The sequence below is a fragment of the Elgaria multicarinata genome, chromosome 11, assembly GCF_023053635.1.
Source record: "Elgaria multicarinata webbii isolate HBS135686 ecotype San Diego chromosome 11, rElgMul1.1.pri, whole genome shotgun sequence".
Taxonomy (NCBI): Eukaryota; Metazoa; Chordata; class Lepidosauria; order Squamata; family Anguidae; genus Elgaria; species Elgaria multicarinata.
This window is the reverse complement of record NC_086181.1, coordinates 34,545,885-34,567,220: the sequence shown is the minus strand read 5'-3', so window position 1 is coordinate 34,567,220 and position 21,336 is coordinate 34,545,885. Positions and strand designations below refer to the sequence as shown.

Here is a 21,336-nt window from a genome sequence, read left to right as displayed (position 1 = left end):
CAACCTGTTCTTTAGGGAAGAACCATGTTCACACTGTTGTTGGGTTTTTTGTTTGTTTTTAAAAAAGAAAATGATTCTGTTTTCGTTATAGCAGCACCTTCATTTCCTTCTTAAAGCAAGGGGAAGGAATGGAAACTAGAACAATCAAAGGCCTGTGGATATAAGGAGCTACAGATGTGTTTACTAGAGGGAGGAGTTACCATGTCTCTCTACAATCAGTTTCGTTTCCTCTGCTCTCCAGAATCTGTGCTTTGCCGACTGCACAAGAAGGACAAATTGCTTATTAGCCAGAGCTGAAAGGGCTTTTTGCCCTCACAGGAAACAGAAGGTAGGTTATTTCCCTTCCTATAAATAGCTACATTTTACATTAATACTAAATTTGATTTAGGATTGCCACCCATTTATAATTTTATGGATTGCTTGTATTCCAGGAACCTTGTTTATGGTAAGGAGGGGAAAGTGTTGGAATTTGTGCCTATTCTTTGTGAAGACAAAATGTAATTGGTGCCTGTTCTTTGTGGAAACAAAAGTAACCAGGGGCATGTCTATACAAAGGGTTTGCCCCAGGGTTGCTTCACAGCAGTGGTGGCACTCACCTACAGGACATTGCGAAGCCATCCAGGGGTAAACCCTGGAAACTCCACTCCAAAAAAGTTGGCCATTTAACCTGACTTTTTTGGCAGAGGAGGCGGTCCTGAGCCTCTAAAAACGTTTTTTAAAAAGGGGGGGAATCATAGAATCATAGAATAGCAGAGTTGGAAGGGGCCTACAAGGCCATCGAGTCCAACCCCCTGCTCAATGGAGAAGAGGAACAGTGAAGTTGGGTTGGAGAAGAGGAACAGTGCTGTTCCCCCCCTTTAATTTTTTTTTAATGATCTCTATGTGCGGAGCTCCGCAGAAACAAATAATAAAAATAAATACGGGTGGGTGGAGAGGAACGGGCAGCCAGGGGAAGGAGACACTGCTCGGTCCTTCCCATATCCTCCTCTGCTGCGTCTTTCCTTTCCTCCATTTTTATTTTTAATTATATGAATCTGCGGAGCTCCACAGATAGAGCTTATAAAATTAAAACAAAGGGGCTTGTACTGTGAGTAAATTCTCCCCCGCCCCATTCCTGTCCTAATTCTCTGAGGAGAAAAAAAGGAAGAAGTGGAGAAGGTACAGATTAATTCTCTCCCCCCCCCCTCTCATTTTTCCTGGCCTACTGTCCTGAGAAAAAAAGGAAGGGATCCATGGAATAAGCAGATTAATTCTTCTGAGGGTGTTCTTGGTGTTCTAACTGCTGGTGCCAGGAGGACTGCCAAGAATAAGTTTAGGCATCAGGGGTTTTAAGTGTGATGCAGTTATGAGTGCCCCCCACTCCAAACCTCAGTTACCTAACTCTAACTGGTGGGGTGGTTGCACTGGAGGCAGAGCCAAGGGAATCACCCCCTCCCAGAAACCTCTCCAAATAACACAAAGAAAGCAGTTTGTGGCAGATCCCGCTTATTGAAAGCAAAAGGAGGTGGGAAAGGAAGAAGCCCATTTCACATACAGGCAAACTGAGGCAGTAGGCAAATAAAAGTCAATGGCTGCAAAGGAGTGTGTGTTTGGGTTACATAATTGCTGCATACTGAATTCCCAGAACCAACAGAGATCAGGCTTTTTAAAAAAGCATCTTACAAAAACAATTTACCCAGGATATGTCACAGCACAGAAAGACATTTATAGCCAAGCCCACTTCTCTAAGATTTAAATTAAAGACAGGTGGGAGACCACGAAACCAGTTTCACACACAGGCAAACTCAGGCAGCAGGAAAATAAGTCTGTATACAGCATGTAAGTGGAAAGTGCTCATAGTCCTAACAAGTTGTGATGGAATATAAAAAAAATACTGTTACCAGTACCTGGAAATCGTAAGTGATTATCAGCAGTAATCAACCGGAATCTGGGCTTGCCTGTCTCCCTGATGGGGAAAGGCTGAAGAGGAGGTAGAGACTGCCCAGAATGCTGGGCTCTAGGCTCTTTCCTCTAAAACAGCTGCGCTTTGCCTTCGAGAAGGCAGCCACAAGCGTAGCCCACGGGGCTCCGTCTGCTCCTTCTCTGAATCCAGAGGAGGAGAATGACAACAAAGGTGACAGGGCAGGCACCCCGCATCAGCAAGGCTAACTGTTAACCCTTTCCTTTCCTTTCATAGAATCATAGAATAGCAGAGTTGGAAGGGGCCTACAAGGCCATCAAGTCTAACCCCCTGCTCAATGCAGGAATCCACCCTAAAGCATCCCTGACAGATGCTTGTCCAGCTGCCTCTTGAGTGCCTCTAGTGTGGGAGGGCCCACAACCTCCCTAGGTAACTGATTCCATTGTCGTACTGCTCTAACAGTCAGGAAGTTTTTCCTGATGTCCAGCTGGAATCTGGCTTCCTTTAACTGGGTGAGCCCTCCTTGTAAAGCTGGCCCTACCAGCAACTGGGGTGGCAAGCTCCTCATTTGGGGGGGTGCACTTGTTGCCCTCTGCTCCCCCTGGTGCCGCCACCGCTACTTAGATTGGTACTACGGTGGGGGGGGAGGGGGAATGGCTGGATGAGATCCAAGGATTCCAACTAGATCATGCATGTAAAATGCTTTGGACACTTCCTTGAAAGTGCTGTGCAAATGTAAAGAGGTGGCTTCTCTGGATGAAACAGATTATCTTGGGGGTTGTCTTCATGGCACTGTGTTGGCACTGCCTCCCTCTCAAACCCTGTGCTTTCCCTCTCCTGGGGCGGTGTTAGGTAATCCTGACCAAGGAGGGAACACCAGGATTCTGGGCAGCCATCTGGTATCGGAGCTGCCTTCGCCCTCTTCCTGGTGGAAAGTGACCAATCGCCAGTTGCCCTCCACTAGGCACCGCCCCCCAGAGTGATGTCATATGGTGGAAGCGCTGTGTTGCCATCGCTCCGATTGAAAAAGTCGGGGTAAATCACTGACTCTTTCAAACCGCAGCATTGCAGGAAAGCCCCACGGTGGCTCCAAAGCTGCACCTGCGTCATCTAAGCAATGCAGCACAGATCCGCAGCCACCACGGGGCTTTCCTTGCATATAGACAGCCCCTAGATCAGGGATGGGATCATGTGGCCTCCAGGCTGCACGTGCTGCCCCCCCCCCCCGAAGTATATTTTGTGGCTCCTGAGAAGTGCGAGGCTTGTATTGGGCTGGGTTGGGGTTTGGGAGAGCTTCTCCAGGCAACTAAAGATGATGAATGCTTAAAACCACTGCACTTTTATACTGTGTGTCCTGGGGTGGGGAGCACAGGCCCCATCAGATAGGATTCTGACTGGTCCAACTCTTGAACATACACAGGAAGGCAATAATTAAGATTGCCTTCTGCTCACAGAAGTAAATTTAAGAAGTATAAGCTCAAGATATTTCTTTTCCTGACAGATGGGATCAAGCCAGGGAAACCACTAGCTTCTGGATTTATGCAAAGCTCAGGTTATGTGACTTCACCGCCTCGTGTTACGGGAGGACTGGGATGACCACGCAAAAAGAACGTGGCACCTTTGAATTTTGTGACACAAAGTAGAAATCTTTGTAATTGTTTTAGTTATTACCACTATCACAATCCTTGGTCTGATCCAGCAGGGCTTTTCTTTTGCTCTGAATGCTGGGAATCTTACTGAGTAGCATTCAGAGCTTAAACAGGACAGGAAATTTCTCCCAACCCCTGAGAAATACAACAGCAGCATTCCCCTACCTGGTGCCTTCCGGATGTTTTGGACTACAACTCCCATGGTGGCTGAGGCTGATGGGAGATGGATCCCACAATATCTGGCATTCCAGTTTGGGGAAGGCAGGTATTGAGACTTAGATCGTCAACATCCAGAATTTGTAATATATGTGAGCCAGTGTGGTGTTAGTGGTTAGTGTTGGACAATGACTGGGGAGACCCACATCCAAGTCCCCTCTCTGTCATGAAGCTCAGTGGTTGATCTTGAATGAGTCACTTCCTCTCTTAACCTACTTTACAGGGTTGCTGTAAAGGACCATGTGCACCACCTTGAACCCCTTCAAGGAAATGTGATGTCAGAAACTCACCATGGATACCTTGCTTCATGGATTTCATGGGAGGCAGACCATGACTGACTATTTAATAGAACTTATTTATAAACAGGATTAAAAAGATAGATCAATGTCAGGCTAAATTTGTTAGCAATTGCAGTGTCATTTATGTATGAACTTCTTTCTACATGGAAACTTTCAAAATAGAGGATTCTCTATCTCCTAAACCTATTCCTGGATTCCTTCCGCCCAACACAGTAGGATATGAAAAAGGGGAGAAACGGGAGGGGGGAATTATGTAAAGCCAATTCTGAGAGATTTCAATCAACCAATCAGTCAATACCATTTACACCCTGCTCTAAAGCGAGAGAAGCTCCCAAAGCAGTTTACAGATCAATGAAAGCAAGATGTTTCCAGCTCTCAGGGATACAATCTAAAAAGACACAACACACAAGGAAAAAAGGATGAGGAGGGAAAAAGAAAATAAAACTGAGACACCAATTTATTAATGTTATATGAGTCTTAAAATGATCAGCGGTAATACAGATGTACTGTAAGGCTATGATGGCATTGGAAGTTGTTGGTATTCCTATCATGACCAGCTGATAAGAAGGCCAAACAACTTTCAGATGGGCCAGTTTTTGGCTCCTCCAAAGAGAGGAAGAGCCAAAAATGACTAAACTCTCAGCTGAGCCGAAGGAATGGCTCATAGATGACAATTGGGGGAAGAGGCAAAAAAGCCTGTTCAAAAATTAAAATACACAATAATTGCAAAAATACAAATTACCGTAGTATTAAATATCCTGATAAAAAAGAAGCTAGAATATAAGGGATTCCACTAATACTACTCTTCAAAATTCAAAGGAATTCACAATCTACAATATATAAACCAGTGGGTTAGATCCAGACTTGGAGCATTTCTACACCACGGATTTATTACATGCTCATGATTGGCCACTCACAGGTGTTTTGGGTCCTTTACACTATGTCATCAACCTCCAGAATATCTACTGTGCTTTCTCCCCTTTATATCACTTTCAAAAAGATCAGAGATAAAGTGATAAGGGACGTTAATATTGCCACCACCATCTAGTGGCTGTATAATGAAACAAGTAGCATTTAGCAAGAGAGGAAGTCCTTGATTCACAGCATGGGTCCACTCGTGTAAAGGAGCTGATGTGGAAGCAGAAGACCCGGTAAACTGCGGAATAAAAATCCTGGTGTGATGAAACCCTTGGTCATACTTAGAGCTGATCTATCAAAATCTATTGAACTTAAGTTAGTGATGACTGACTTAAGCCCATTGATTTCAGTAGGTCTACTCTAAACATGATTAATGTAATCTTAAATTGACAGTTAATGTTGCAAGAGCCCTGCCGTCTGTTGTATCTGGTCAAGAGGGCAGGACTCCTTTGCAGCTTTTACTGTTGTGATGAAGAGGGGATTTCACCAGGTGCTGCATGCATACAAATGATACCTGCTGAAATTCCCCTTTTCTATGCAACTCTTAAAGAGACAGGAGCCCTGTCCGCCGCTCCATGTGGTCACCCTAACTTTGAGTGCTGTCCGAAAATTCTATTTACACAAAGAAAATGTTTGTTCAATTTTTTTAAATTATTTTTCAGCTCTGTGGGTTTGAAAGCCATGGCTTCTAGTGAGAACCCTTCCAACATTATACAGAAGGCCAGAAGGAAGTTAGCAGAAGCTCTTCTTCAAATCGATCCAGAGTTACTTTTGGAAATCGCAGATTCCCATTTGCTCTTCACACACAAGGAGTTCTTCTCCCTGAATGAAATCAAGGATCCACAAGAGTTAATAGGAAGCCTGATCGATATGATCCAAGGAAAAGGAAAACTGATCCAAGAATTATTTCTAGACTGCCTGGAAAACCTGCGGCATATTTTCCCAAAATTGCAGCCCATTTCTGAATATTTAGAAGATGGTGAGTAACAATTCTAAAAAAAAAATCTCCTGGACCTCTTAATGGGTTTTGATATCTTCAACTTCTTGATTTTATTTTATGTTACATTCAATTGTAAAAGGAAGAAAATTATGGTGTGTTTTTTTAAAAGAATATTTAGGCTCTCAAGCATCTGAATTTGTGTTTAGTTCTTTCTTTCATTTCATTCTTATTAGGCCTCACTTGTGACCCTCCAGAGGAGAACTTGGAAAACAGAGCTGCAAACTTGGTTGTTGCCACGTCCTCAGAGAGAGGAAATGAAGCTGAGAATCTGAATCTTTCTATGTCCTCTGAGGCTGGAAGTGAAACTCAGAGCCAAAATGCTGCTATGATGCTCCTAGACCCTTGTTTCCCCTCTATGAAAGATCATGGAGTTAAGAATCTTGATACCTCTGATGATGGAAACAGAGCTGAGAAACCAGCTGCTGCCATATGCTCAAAGAAAGGTGAAAGAGGACCTCAAGATTTCTGTCTGGGGGTAGGAAGCAGAGCTGAGAGCCTGAACACCCCTTTGGCTTCTCTAGAAAAGGAAGTGGAACCAAGAATTGGATCTCTGCCAGATCCCCAGGAAAAGGAAAAGGGCTGAGACCCCTGGCATCTGTTTGCCAAAGGGGAAAGAAAGCTTAGAATATGGGTAGCCAAGAATATTGATGTCGCTGACTGGCAAAATAGAAATGGGCCCTTAGTAAGGAGTGAGTGAGCTGAGATCTCAAACTGTGTCTTGAACCCAGAGGGCCCTGGAAGGGATGAGCTTATGAATTGTAATTGATCCTGACAAAAGCATCAGGTATAATAAACAAAACCTTTTCCTAGGGTGACCATATGAAAAGGAGGACAGGGCTCCTGTACCGTCAACAACTGAATAGAAAAGGGAATTTCATTAGGCCCAATTCTGCCTTCCTCCAACTATGCATTAATCTTGCACAGATATATTTATTTTATTTATTACACTTCTGTACCATCCATTAGCCAGATATATTGTACGAATTGGGCTAGCAAAGCTGTTTATTAATGCTGTTTTAATTTCTAGGCACAAAGCAATCCTCCTTACAAGCCTCAGAGGATCTTACCTGGATGCAGAATATGAGAGAGACACCTGAATTAACACCAGCTGGAAACATATTGCACTCAGGGAAGGCACGAGAGAATCTGAAAGAAGATGTCCTCTTGGGAACATCCAACCAAGGGTAACTTCTGCTTTTAAATTATAAATAAAATCTGGATAATAAAGTTACAGAGCAGGCTACACTTACAAAGACCTGCTGTTCTGTCTCTTTTCAGGATGCAAACTGATTAGAAAACAAAACAGCCTGGCAAGTTCTGTGCTTTTTATAGCAGCTTGATCTGCATAGGGGGGCCATACGGAAAGGAGGACAAGGCCCTGTATCTTTAACAGTTGTACAGTTAAAGCTGCAGGAGCCCTACCCTCTTCTGTATTGGGTCACTCTACAAATGAGGGCAGGGCTCCTGCAGCTTTAATTGTTGTGATGAAGAGGGAATTTCCCCAGGTGCTGCATGCATACAAAGGACACCTGCTGAAATCAGGTTACATGCTAGATGCATACCTGAATAAAAGGTGTTACGCTGCTTCAGTCTGCGAGTTCTTTAGGTCTTTGAGCTGAAGGGATTTCTCATAACACATCGCACACAGGTTTGCTCTTGCATGTTCCCAGAGAAAATTGGGCATTCACTGAGGTGGGGCTGCAAACAGGAGAGAAGCAGGATGCATACGTAAGGGGTGGGATGGGCTTTTAGTGAAGTATTTGGTGGAACAAAATGGATTATAGTAAAGGATATCAGGCTGGGAAAGGTCTGTCACTTAGATCCTGAAGAACACCTGCCTTTCAGAGTCACTTTCAAGATTTTCTGGCCTGTAATCTTAGGCCCAACCTGAAATATAGATGTCTGTGAGCATCATCAGATGGGGTGGGGAAATCACATTTTCTGTCACACAATAGGGACGAGGGGCTTCCTCTTCCTTCACTCGGGGAAGAAAGAGGATGTCAGCCACGACCACGTGGCCCATTCAGGGGGTGTTTTTATCCTGCTGCTTCTCCTGCACACAGCAGGAAATGGCGGCATGTTTTGCTACAACCAATAAAATCGGATTTTCCAGGTCTCTTTTTCTGATGGGAAAATGAGCAGAAGGAACGGGAGATGCATGGGAGGTGGAGGCGACGTCAAAAGGACCCGCAAAACCTGTGAATGCCCAGTAGCGAGCGTGCCATAAAACTCTCGTCTGATGATCCTCTGCTCCTCTCTTTCTTTTGCTCTTTCTCCCTCAACCCCCCTTCTTCTTTGTGGTGGAATCATCTTCACAGATGTTAGGCCAGGGTTCGCCTCACTAGGCAGCACAGTACCAAAAGGACTGTTGGTCTGATTCAGTAAAGAGGAGCACCGTCTCCTTACCCGGTTCTAATGGTTCTTCCTCCCATCTTGTTCATAAATAAAATACATCTTTCTGTTACAGATCAATGGATCCAGTGACGATGTCGAGCGATGAAATGATACGCAAAGGGAGAAAGCAATTAATTGAAATCATTCAGAAGGACCTAGAACTAATCCTAGATGAGTTAATCTCCCAGTCTGTCATCACTGAGGAAGAATACGAAGCCTTGGATAAAAATGAAGAGGATTCCAAGAAGAAGATTCGGAAGTTGCTGATTCAGTTACAGAAAAGTGGGGACAAAGCCTGTGCCCAGTTCCTAGAATGTCTAGAAACTGTATGTCCAGGTTCAAATAGGGCTGTGCAACACTCAATACATGGTGAGTCTTAGAGCATTTTTTTCTTACACCTCAAGGATGTTTAACATAGTTTCCTTCTTTGTTGGATCCGCCTACGTCTCTCCTTAAGGAACTACAATTCCCAGGGTTTTCTGGGAAGAGAAGACACCTTTTCAGTGCCCCCCTTTTTCTTTATACAAGTTTGATCTGCTAGATCAGCCTTCTCCAACCTGGTGCCTTTCTCAATGTTTTGGACTTCAAGTACCATCAGCCCCAGCCAAGGTCAGGGATGCTGGGAATTAAAGTCCAAAATATCTTGAGAGCACAAGGTTAGGGGAAGGCTGTGCTAAATGATAATGAAATATGAAAGAGCAGTCGATTAAAAAGTTTTATTTATTTATTTATTTATTTATTGCATTTTTATACCGCTCCAATAGATGAAGCTCTCTGGGCTGTTCACAAAAATTAAAACCATTCAAAGTATAAAACAAACAGCATAAAAACATGATATAAAATACAGTATAAAAGCACAACCAGGATAAAATCAGCAGCGGTGCAGAAAAACAAATTTAAAATAGCCAAGTTAAAATTAAATTTATAGACTGTTAAAATACTGAGAGAATAAAAAGGTTTTTCCAAATCCTCCTTCCCCCTGAAAGCCTATTATGAGTATGTAGTTTTATTGTTGCACATTGCATTTGGTGTCATTATGGCAAAGAACATGACTTAAGAGTGTACAAACAAACAAATAAACAAACAAACATGAAAACAGTTTAGGGTGCAATCCTATACCCCCTAGACATTGCCTGAGGGGGGCATAGGATACTGGGGATTGCCTCCTCCAAGGTCGAGAGCGTTCCAATGTCAGAAAGGGAAGGCAGAGATGCGCCCCCAGCTAAAGACCTTTTTTATTTTCTCAGTATTTTAACACCTAAATTTAAACTTTGCTGTTTTAATTCTGTATTTTAATCCTATATCAACTTCTGCTGTGTGGTTTTATCCTGGTTGTGCTTTTTATATTGTATTTTGTATTTGGGTTTTAAGATTGTTGGATGTTCCATTATGTTCTTAATGGTTTTAATTTTTGTGAACTGCCCAGAGAGCTTCGGCTATTGGGCGGTATAAAAATGTAATAAATAAATAAATAAATAAATAATCCCCTTGCAGCCAGCACAAAAAGAGCCACATGCCTGCCCTGTGAGGTCAGAAAAGTAACCTTGAAGAGGGAGCAAGGGGGTGTTTTAGTGGAGGGGAGGGGAGGAGATTGGAGAAGCCAGAATATGAGCTCTTCTGAGCCTCTTACAGCCGCCGCCTCTTCCCCTCCAAAGCGCCATCGCTAGACGGGCAACCCCCCCCCCAAAAAAAACCCATCTAGCAAAAAATACAGGGGGAGAGGATGGGGAGGCAAAGATCACCTCGGCTGCTGCTTCTCCTGCCCTGCGTGGGATAATCAGGGGTTTACAATCATAGAGGGCGCAATTGAGAGGGATTTTATCCCTGCGTTTATAGTACAGATATGCTCCTGATTTTAGTTTCTCAGTGGTACAACTCTTGTTAAGTCTTCTACTCAATGCTGCAGACCAAGAAATGCAAATCCTGTTAATCTTGTTACAGTTTTCAGTCTGAGAATGTGGCCTACTTTTGAGGTGTAGAACAAACACAGGTGGGACTTGCAACAGGATATTGCTTGTCACCTCCTATCAGGAGTTCTTCTGTTCATGGTTCCCGCCAGCAGTGCACACACCCCACCTTGGTTGGCGTTCCATTCCCCCCCCCAGCTGACACCCAGCATTTTGTGGCTGCTGAGCTCAGTACTCAGTGAGCTGTTCTAGGGGAGGGGTCGGTTACCACCTTGTTCTTCCCCCCCTCCCTCTAGCATGCTTATTTATCAGTGGCCGTGTTTTGGCAACTGGAATGCTGGGAGAGGAGTGAGGCAGCCGTAGGCTGGAGGGAGAGGCAGTTGGAAGGGGCAAACACCCAAGTGGAAAGCATAGGACTAAAGGGAGGCGAAGAGCCTTTCTACATGAGCTTTTCTAATCTGCTGTATCTACCTTCAGTTTTGTTGCAGAATTGAGCTCTGAGCTCTGCACAGAGTTTTTCCTTTCCTGCTTTTCTGCCACATAACCTCTAGGTGGCACTGTGATATAGCGGAATAGCACAAATACTTTCTTTCGCTTTCACAATTAAATGCCACATTTTCCATGCTCTTCGAAAACTCCCCCAAATGTGTAGAAAAGCCTGAAGAAAAGAATGTGATAGAAATGTGTGAGATTTGCAGGGAGGGAATCTTTTGTGCTACACGGTGCCCTGATAAAGGCTCAGGGAAAAGGCTGATTAAGGGTGCTTCCAGACAAGGCTTTTAATATCCATTACTGTGCTTCATTCACAGAAGACATCATTGTCTTCCACTCATAACTCTCCTGTGTTTTCCCACCACTTCTTGTCTTTTTTCTTATCATAGAAAATCCATTAAGGAGGAAAAGACACAATAGCTTCAGGATGCTTTTCTCATTGGTAGTGTAGGAGCCCTGCATCTGGAAGCACTCTAAGCACTCCTCTCCCATTCCAAACTCACCTGGCCAGGGCAATCAACACCACTTGGAAGTATTTATTTCCTTGGGGAGGGAATACATTTTTGGCCAAGTTCCCCTTACAACCTTCCAAGTATAAAGGTCTCCACTCCATTTTGCCTCATCCTGTCTCATTGTCATATGGAGAGCTTATCTGTTCTGGCAACCATTGCAATTCTACCTCTATATCCCTAGATAATGACATGTTAAGAAAAAACTTGCCTCAGAATTTTTGTAAACATTCCTTTTTTTCACCAGTTACATAATATATATTGTTGTCCTTAGAGCATTTGTTTCCAGAGGAGAAAGCTGAAAGCCCAGGAACATTGGGGGAAGCAAAAGAAGAGGTTTTCAAAGGTATTTCTTTTCACAATCAGGGTGGGGACAAACATTTACTCATTGCCATGGTTAACTTTAAAATACGTCCTGGTGACCCATCACTCTTAGGGGTTGTCTTGATGAGGGGAGAGCCCCGGGATGGATCCGCAATGGCGCTGTGTCATGGATATGACGCAGCAGCCATCGCTGAGCCATCCCAGGGCATTCCCCTAAAGCTCTTGTTTAAAAACGTTGAGGACAGTGAGCTTCATCCCACGTACCCGTTTCCCTCAAATTATCCCCATAGCGTAAAGCTGTTATTGATGTTAGCTAAATCACACCTCCGGCGGCGGCGCTCCTAAGGATTTAGTTCCTTTGAAATTACTAAGAAAATATGTACAGGAAAGGTGTTTTTTTTAAAAAAAAAAAAAAAATCTGGGATAAACAAGTAGCTTTTCAGGAACACCTAAGCATTGCAGATTTGGGTGGTTAAATGTGAATTTCTGTACTTAGGTCCTTCAAGTCAGGACAAAGAAGATGAAATTGAGGAAGAACCAGAGCAAGAAGAGAAACATCCTGCCAAAGGTATTTCCATTTCTGTTACCACCCTCAAATTTTCCGTAATTTTGTATTCCGCCCATCCTACAGTGGAACTTGGAATCGTGTTTCCAAATTAAATCTCATCCCAGCATTCATCAGGAGAAGAGGTGCCTAGTTTTAGACATGGAACTAATGTGGAACTCTTCAGCCTATTGTCTTTGCTCTCTTCCTTTCTTTTATACATTTTAAAAAATGTGTTTGAGTTCCCACGATGGAGGAAATAAACTGGGGACCGTCTTCCATTTCTTGCAGTCAATCCCTGACTTGCTAAACACATCCAAGCTACATGAAATAATGTATCAAGAGAGCAAAATAAATTATGCAAAATGTTGAGGGGCAAAAAATCTTAATTTATCCAGTTCAATCTATCATTTCAGAATTTGGTCTCTCTGGTTGCCAAACCTGGAACTTCTTGTGCCGAATTCACACGACTTTGGCTGCCCCTATATGCCTTAAGGCAGCGGTTCTCAACCTGTGGGTCGGGACCCCTTTGGGGGTCGAACGACCCTTTCACAGGGGTCGCCTAAGACCATTGGAAAACACATATTTCCGATGGTCTTAGGTAACTGTATTGACTGAACTATGTCATGTATCTTTTGTATTATTAAAGCTATTGTTATGTATTATTTTCATTAGCAAACCATCCCATGACAATGGATCGTGTAGAGAAGAACGAAAATAATTTTATGGTTGGGGGTCACCACAACATGAGGAACTGTATTAAAGGGTCGCGGCATTAGGAAGGTTGAGAACCACTGCCTTAAGGGATGCATTGTACACGCGGAGAATTCCTGCCTCTCTAAGTCCAAATTCCACGATGAGCGTCTCAAAACTACAATTTATTCTTGAATGTAAAGGTCCATGCTAATGTAAACTCAGTTATATTGTCAGGTGACCAGCCCTATTTGCTCATCTACCAAGTTGAGATAGTCATCCCCATGAATTTGCTCCTTTTGGTTGCTGCTGGTGCCCCAGCCCTGGTTGCCATGTCTCCTAATACACTTGTGCAGTTAAAAACCTGCAGTAATTCCATGTAGGGCTGTGCACCAGCTCCTTGAACCACTTTGTGGCCCGATCCGGAATTTTCGGAGGGGCCCAAACCGGTTCAGGCCGATCCAACCCTCCCCCGACCCGCTTCGGCTCAGATCCCGGAGTGAGATCCGAAGGGTTGGATTGAGATTTGCCCCCCATTTTGCCCCCCCTTCCCCACTTTCTTGCCACCACGGTGGAGGCAGGTAAGTGGGGAAGTGGGGACAAAATGGGGTCGAATAAGCCCCCCTCCCCCCTTACCTGGCTCTGCCATCTGCTGCCATATGGACCGCAGCAGCAGCAGATGGCGGAGGCAGGTAAGGCCCCCCTCCCATCCCACCACTTACCTACCTCCGTCACAGTCCGGCGCCAGCTTCAACTGAGGGCCAGGCCTCAAACCAGAAGAGCAGGGCGCAGCCTGCTCTTCTGGTTTGAGGCCTGGCCCTCAGTTGAAGCTGGTGCCGGACTGTGCCAGAGGCAGGTAAGCCCCCCTCCCCTTACAGTTACCTGTCTTTGGAGCTCCGGATCGAGGCAAAGCAATCCGTTTTGTCTCGATCTGCTTTATCTCGATCTGCAGCTCCCCGACCCGATCTGGCTCCGCCTTTGGCAGAGGGGAATTGGGCCGTTCCACTCCCACTTCTATGAACCGAAACGGAGCAGAGCACAGCCCTAATTCCATGTACGCAACAGAGAAACGCACAAGAGCATGGGAGATGTGGGAGGGAAGAAGAAGAGACAGAGGCTTAGTGTCAAAATGCCAGTGACACTAAGGGTGCAAAGAAGAAGAAGAAGCCTACAACACCCAGCATGGCTGGGTGGCTGGGGCATGCTGGGAGTTGCTGGCCTTTTTTCTGTCTAAACGTACAGAGGGTTGCACCTTAAACATGTGACTTCCTGTTGCATGCAGCAAGTGCTAGGAGGCTCAATGAGATGACAAATAGCAGCTTGGGTGCGATGTGGGGATGGACTCATGACATAAGAGGATAAGATTAAACCCAATAAGCTATGGCCGTGATTCTGGTTGCCTCCCACTGTCCCCTGTGCATGCTTTTGGCCCTAAAATATTTATTTGGACAAGCTCTTGCAGCCGGTATAAATTGAACACAACAACAACAACAACAACAATAATAATAATAATAATAATAATAATAATAATAATAATAATTTATATTATTCTACAGAGAGAAAAAAAGCACTTAAGGACATTCTCATTAAGTTAAAGTTGCGGAAGCATAAAAGCAAGAAATTTGCCCTGCAAGAAATCTTGGAAATCAGCTCAGGAAGTCTAAAGGAATGGCCTCCTAATACTTTGGGAGACTTGCCTTGGCATTTTCTAAGGAAGGTCTTGGCCCTGAATGTGACGGCGAGGAACACAAGCCTTGAGCAGGGAAAGTTCAATGACCAAGGAGCGAGAGTGAAGGAAGAAGAAATGGGGATTGATAAACACATTTTCTTCAGTAGAAAGACTGATATTAACGTTTCTGTGAACCCCCTTGACGTCCTTTGTGCAGTTCTGCTTTGCTCGGACACTTTCCTCCAGCAGGAGATCCTCTCCAAAATGTCGATGTGCCAGTTTGCCCTGCCTTTGCTTCTGCCTCCCTTAGAGACTCCCAAGTGCACCCTGATGCTCTGGGCCATGAGAGATGTTGTGAAAAGATGGCGGCCCCATTCCCTGTCTGAAAGTAAAGGCTTCAGGGAAGAGAGCCTGGTGTTAGCATCCATGCCGACCATCTCCTTTGTGCGGATGGGGACCTTGAGTCTCTCCAAATCCAAACTCCTCAATGAGTTTCTCAGCCCCTCACAACAGCACAACGATTTCTTCGTTCACCGAGACATGGAGTGTGGGAACCTCCCTCGAGAAGTTGCTGATGGGCTGGTTGAGATGGCCTGGTATTTCCCAGGTGGGCAGAAGGGCTCAGATCTCTTCCCAGAGCCAATTGCGGTTGCCAATCTCCGTGGAGATGTTGAGTCACACTGGGTGCAATTTAGCTTTTTAACACAGGTCTCATCAGCTGTGTTTATATTTGCTGAACACATCAGTGAAAAAGAATATATCCTCTTGTCATCGCAGAAGGAATCGTCAACTCAGTTTTACTTTATCTTGGAAGATCATGGTAGAAAATCCAATTATACTTTGGATTTTTTAAATAAATTAGTTCCAGTGCTTAAACTCAACAATTCACATGTATTAGTGAAAGCTGCACTGACAAATAAGGCTGAATTTGTAGAAACGTTGCGATGTACAGTTGGAAGAATACTCAGTTCTCATCCCAAGTGTGTGAGCATTGATAAGATGCTTGCTGTAGCCCATGAGCTTACAATCCAGGTGGATGAAGATAGCGAAGAGTGTCAGAATGCTCTTCGACATGCTTTACATATCACAGGAGACATAAAAGATGTAGCAATATATAAGAAAGAAACACTGATACTCCAAGGTGATCTCTGGAAAAATCTGGCAAAAGTGGAGAAAGAACTGTGCAGAATGGAGAGACAAGGGGAAACGCCTTCGGAAAAATACAGATCAGAACTGAAAGGCAGATTGACGGCCCTGCGTAAAGAACAGAATGAGTGTGATCCGAAAATTGGCTTGATGAATTTCATTGACAGCATAAAACATTTGTCATCTGTAGAGAAGCATTACTTCTTGAAATGGATGAAGTTTAACCTTGACCATATTGCTAGAGAGAATCTTTCTAAGTTACGAGCTGACTACAAAGAGAAATGCAAGACTTTGGGGGACAATGGGCAGAAAATCACAGAGGTGGACCAACTGATATCCTCCTCTTCCTTGGGAGTTGAGCATTTCATGCGAGAATTGGGGCAGCTTTATGAGGCAGAGTGTTCAATGGTTAAGGAGGGCAAAATAACAAAAAACAGAAGGCAGTTTGTCCATTTCCCAAGCATTGCAGCTGACTTAATGCTGGAAGGGTTTCCTTTAGAGTTGATTGATGGAGATGCATCCAACATCCCCCTGCAGTGGATAACTGATGTACTGATTAAACTCAATAACAAACTAAGGGGTAAGTCTAAAATGATGGTGATAACTGTGCTAGGAGTGCAGAGCACTGGGAAATCCACCCTTCTCAACAGCATGTTTGGGCTGCAGTTTGCTGTCAGCAGTGGCCGATGTACACGAGGTGCCTTCATGACACTCCTTAAGGTCAGAGAAAACTTGTATGATGAGCTTGGCTGTAATTTCATCTTGGTCATAGATACAGAAGGCTTGAAAGCACCTGAGCTGGCCAAATTGGAAGACAGCTATCAACATGACAATGAGTTGGCCACTCTAGTGATTGGACTTAGTGACATCACAATAGTGAACATGGCCATGGAGAATGCTACTGAAATGAAGGACATCCTGCAAATCGTGACCCACGCCTTCCTCAGGATGGAGAGGATCGGGCAAAAACCCAACTGCCAGTTTGTTCATCAGAACGTCAGTGATGTTTCTGCACACGACCAAAATATGAGGGATAGGAAGCACCTTTTGGAACAGCTTAATGAAATGACCCAGGCTGCAGCAAAAATGGAAAAAACCAACAGGGATATCAAGTTTTCGGACATCATGGATTACGATCCAGAAATGCACAATTGGTACATCCCAGGTCTGTGGCATGGAGTCCCTCCTATGGCTCCAGTCAACAGGGGGTACAGTGAAAAGGTCTTTGAGTTAAAGAGGTACATTTTTGAATTCATAGCAAACCGCTCACGGGAAAGGCCTCCAAAAGACATCCCTCAGTTTATAGAATGGGTGAAGAGCCTGTGGAATGCTGTGAAACATGAGAACTTCATCTTCAGCTTTCGGAACAGCCTCATAGCGGAAGCCTATAATCATCTGTCTATGATATATTCTGAATGGGACTGGGGTTTCCGCAGAGAAATGCATATCTGGGTTTCTGAGCAGGAAACTACGATACAGAATGTTTCCCCTGCTGTACTTGATCAATCCAACTTGAAATGTGAGCTTCAACAGAAACTATCAGCTGGAGAACAGAAGATTTTGGAGAATCTGAAGCAATACTTTGAAAGTGGAGCAACCAATCTGCATCTGGTAGAAAGGTACAAAGAAGATTTTGTCAGGAGTGCCAGGAGCCTCAAGAATGAACTTGAAAATTATTCTTATACCAAATGTAATGAAGCCATTAATATTAAAAAGGCTCGGCAGAAGATTGATAATCTCCAGGCTGAATACTTGAAAATATTTGAAGGAAAGGTTGACAAACTTCTTGAAGATTGTCGGAATAATGAAAATAAATTAGAAGATCGAGAGTTGAAAAAAGAGTTTGAAAGTATGTGGAGTGAAACATTGTCAGAAATATCACCCACTCCATTAGAGAAACGGAAGTTATCTTCAGAAATAGAACTATATTTGAAAAAGGAGTTGTCTCATCGAGGAAGTTCAATCAATCTAAAAGTACAAGAAGCAAAATGTTTGTTAAGCTATAAGATAAACACCTTTCAAATGAAATCTGAGTATATACAGTCATCTTGGTACAATGTGACACACTTGTTTGCCAAAAAGGAGCGTTTGTATAAAACTGAAGAACTTGCTAAATATTTGCTGTCCAAATGTAGTTCATACATTTATGAAAAGATCAATTGCGAGGGAGATTATGATGAAACCTATTGTGGTGAGCTTTTGCAGATGATCAATGGGAAACTTCAACAGACAGATGTCCAAAAACTTCATACGACATCTTGCTTTGAAGTGGACCTAAAATTTCATATTTTAGGAGAAGCAGCTGGATTATTTCAGAAGATGCATGAAGATTTCATTAAGGCAAATGATCCCCAAGTACGTTTAGAGAAACTGAAGCTTCAGTATTACTCCACATTTAGAGATCTCTATCTGGAAAAAGATGCCATGCAAAACAGGGCTAAGGATTTCTGTGATCAGTGTCTTCAACCTGCCCTAGTGGATTATATCAACAAAAGACTTGGCATAGAAATAATAAATGACATTCTCAATAGTGCACAATCTATTGGATATGCCAGTCGGAGCTTCTTCCAGTTTACTGTCCTAAAGGAGCTGTTGGAGGAGAAGGATGTCAACAGCTTTGTGGAATACATCATGGCCTACGAAGTATTTGTCAAGAACTGGATCTGGGGCCAAATGTTGGATCACTATGCAGAAACTGACAATCTGAAGGACCTGGAGAAAGAGATTCTCTCTAAAATAGTAACGAAAGTTTGGAAAACGTTGGAAAATGTAAAGCATAAAGAAACTGAGACATTATCGGAATTTTTAGAAAGTTTTTGCCGAGAAATGCAAAAGGATTTGGTCATTTCTAAAGACAATTTAGTGGGGATACAGTTTAAGAACATGTCTGATCCTTCCCAGTTTTCTTCTTGTGTTGAGAGCTTCCTTCCTGATTTACAAAAACAGATACTAACCGATTTTGATGTTCTGGACATTGTATCCAAACTCTCCAAGTTGTCTGTGAAACCGCAGGATGAGATCTTCAAGCGCGTCTTTGGCTGTGGGATGCAGTGTCCCTTCTGCAAAGTCCCCTGTGAAGCTGGAGGGAGTGCTCATGAGGAGCATTTTGCAGCAGTGCATCGACCTCAAGGATTGGGAAGATATAGATGGGAAGAAACTCAAACACTTACGTATTCTCTCTGCTCCTCTGACATAGTTTCCAACAATAAATTCAAGAACAGGGATACAAATGGGGAATACCATCCATTCAAAGAATATCGTGACTATTATCCAGACTGGTGCATCCAACCAGATCCCAGCATCAATGCTTCTGATTATTGGAAGTTTGTTTTTAAAGAATTCAATCATGATTTTGCCAGATACTACGGGGCTAAACCAGCTGATTTGCCAGAGGACTGGAAAATTATAACTCAAGAACAAGCACTAGAGGCCTTAAAAGAAACCTACAATATGAAGTAAGCATCCACCTCTCCAGGTGGTGAGCCTCATAACACTTATCTGAAGTTTCAAGTTTGAGTCCTGGCATTTATTAATGCATCCAGTTTTATTAAACTTCCATGATTTCTCTGTAGCAATTTCAGATGTAACTATGGCCATTTCTACACCTGCCTTGAAAGACACCTGGCTTTAAAATGAAGTTGCACACAGGACTCATTTTGCCTCCTCTCCATCCCTGTTTGGATCTTTGCATTCCAATATGCCTTGTTTTACGTTGTTTAAGGGGAAATATTTTGAAATTGTTCGATGTCTCTCTTTGCCTCCCTTTCATGTGAAAGTTTATTCTCCACCTCTGTTTTCTCTCCTTCTCTCTTTCCTTGCTTCAGAGATTGTGAACAGTATAGCTGTGAATGCATTTCCCTGAATGGTAATGTTCTCTATTGGTGCATTTAGAAGGAATTGCTATGAAAATAATTTTATTGGAAAAAAATTGGCCTTCCTGGATGGAAGAGAGTTTGTGTTGATGCAATTTTTAAAATATCTACATTTTCATAAGTTTCAATTTTTCTGTAATGATTCTAAAATGTTATATCAGGCTACAATCTCACTGGATTGTTTATGGTTTATGTAATGCAATGGCTTATACAAAACATCTTAATAAATATTCTTTTGAATAAAAATTAGTCCTCTTCTGTTGTTACCTAAGGGCTAAATGTCTTCTCTGTGGAAGCACAGAGGGATGTTTTCCCAGGGGATGAGTACATTTCAGAGTGTTTTAACTGGGTCAAGTATTGTTAGGGTGACCATATGGGAAGGAGGACAGGGCACCTGTATCTTTAACAGTTTCACAGAAAAGGGAATTTCAGCAGGTGTCATTTGTATGCATGCAGCACCTGGTAAAATTCCCTCTTCATCACAACAGTTAATGCTGCAGGAGCCCTGCCCTCTTGACCGGATACAAAAGAGGGTAGGGCTCTTGCAAATAGGTATAGATATGCACCATAAGTCACTCTGGGCCAAAACAGACATTACATTAAATCTGTATCAAGCAGCCATGTTTCTTTTTTCATTTTCTACATTTCCCCCCCACTTTAGTATAGGTGCAGGAACCCCAATCCAGATTGGAACCCTAACATGGGAGGAAGGTGTTTTTTCAGATAGGGATTGGGTCCCCTGTGCCTATAGAGTAAAAAAAAAAGATTAAAAGTCTAGAGTGACCAAATGGAAAGGAGGACAAAGTGACCAGATACAAAAGAGGACAGGGCTCTTGCAGCTTTAATATCCTATTTTCCCCTCCAACGTGGCTAACAGTATCATTCAGAATACAATACTATCAATTAAAAATCAAAAGAATTCAAAAATTAGCAGTAAAAATATTTTTATTTATTTTATTGAAAATTATTTTCAGTCACCTCTTAAGAGTAAAACATACAAAAATATTTTAGGTCACCTCTAAGGGTAAAACATATAAAAGGCATGGCTGCAATTCTCTTCACACTTACTTGGCCGTAAACCCCACTGGCACCAGCAGGAGTTACATCTGAGTAAACATACACAGGCATGGGCTGCAGCTGCCCAAGGGGAAAGAGGATTAAAATAATCCCAGCAATAGAGAACCAAGATTTAAGAGGGAAATAAAATCATGAGAGGGGGACGGGGCACAGACACTTATCATCATCATCATCATCAATTTTTAATAATAATAATAATAATAATAATAATAATAATAATAATAATAATAATAATTCTTACCTACCTCTCCATTCTGATCGAGGCAGGGAACAACAATAAATGATAAAATACATGAAACTGAATTAAAACATAATATACATTGTTAAAAACATCCTTTAAAAATCCTAAAAACATTCTAAAAACATCTTAAAATTCCACTGGATAGGCCTGCCAGAAGAGATCAGTCTTTATAGCTTTCTTGAATGCTAGTAGACTGTTAAGTTGACGAGGCTCCTCCGGCAGGGCATTCCACAGTCTGGGAGCATCAGAAGAGAAGGTCCTCTGGGTAAGAGTTGTTAATCTAGTTTTTGCTAGCTGAAGTAGATTTTCCCCAGGGAACCTGAGTGTGCGGGGTGGATTGTACGGGAGAAGGCGATCCCACAGGTAGCCTGGACCCAAACCACATAGGGCTTTAAAGGTAATAATCAACACTTTATACTTTGCTCAGAAACTAATTGGCAGCCAGTGAAGAGATTTTAAAACTGGTGTGATGTGGTCATGCCTAGG

General features: G+C 43.0%; 1 protein-coding gene across 2 annotated transcripts; it reads left to right on the top strand.

The window, feature by feature from the left end:
* Positions 1-272: 272 nt before the first annotated feature.
* Positions 273-19,855, top strand: LOC134406183 (up-regulator of cell proliferation-like). Of its 2 annotated transcripts, XM_063137475.1 has the most exons (8): positions 3,422-3,539; positions 5,645-5,961; positions 6,156-6,425; positions 7,010-7,166; positions 8,450-8,745; positions 11,559-11,630; positions 12,105-12,176; positions 14,402-19,855. In XM_063137475.1, the coding sequence occupies exons 1-8, from the start codon at positions 3,493-3,495 to the stop codon at positions 19,117-19,119; spliced, it is 5,949 nt and encodes a 1,982-aa protein (XP_062993545.1). In that variant the 5' UTR covers positions 3,422-3,492; the 3' UTR covers positions 19,120-19,855. The 2 variants fall into 2 exon arrangements, with proteins under 2 accessions (XP_062993546.1, XP_062993545.1); XM_063137476.1 differs by lacking the exons at positions 3,422-3,539; positions 5,645-5,961; positions 6,156-6,425 and adding an exon at positions 273-328 and having other exon boundaries at positions 14,402-19,854.
* Positions 19,856-21,336: the final 1,481 nt, after the last annotated feature.

Bases quoted from the DNA above. Each gene is read 5' to 3' on its own strand.
- LOC134406183 (XM_063137475.1), top strand. From the start codon at position 3,493: ATGACCACGCAAAAAGAACGTGGCACCTTTGAATTTTGTGACACAAA. The intron at 3,540-5,644 runs GTAGAAATCTTT...ATTATTTTTCAG, and splicing joins TTTGAATTTTGTGACACAAA to CTCTGTGGGTTTGAAAGCCA. The intron at 11,631-12,104 runs GTATTTCTTTTC...TTCTGTACTTAG, and splicing joins AAAAGAAGAGGTTTTCAAAG to GTCCTTCAAGTCAGGACAAA.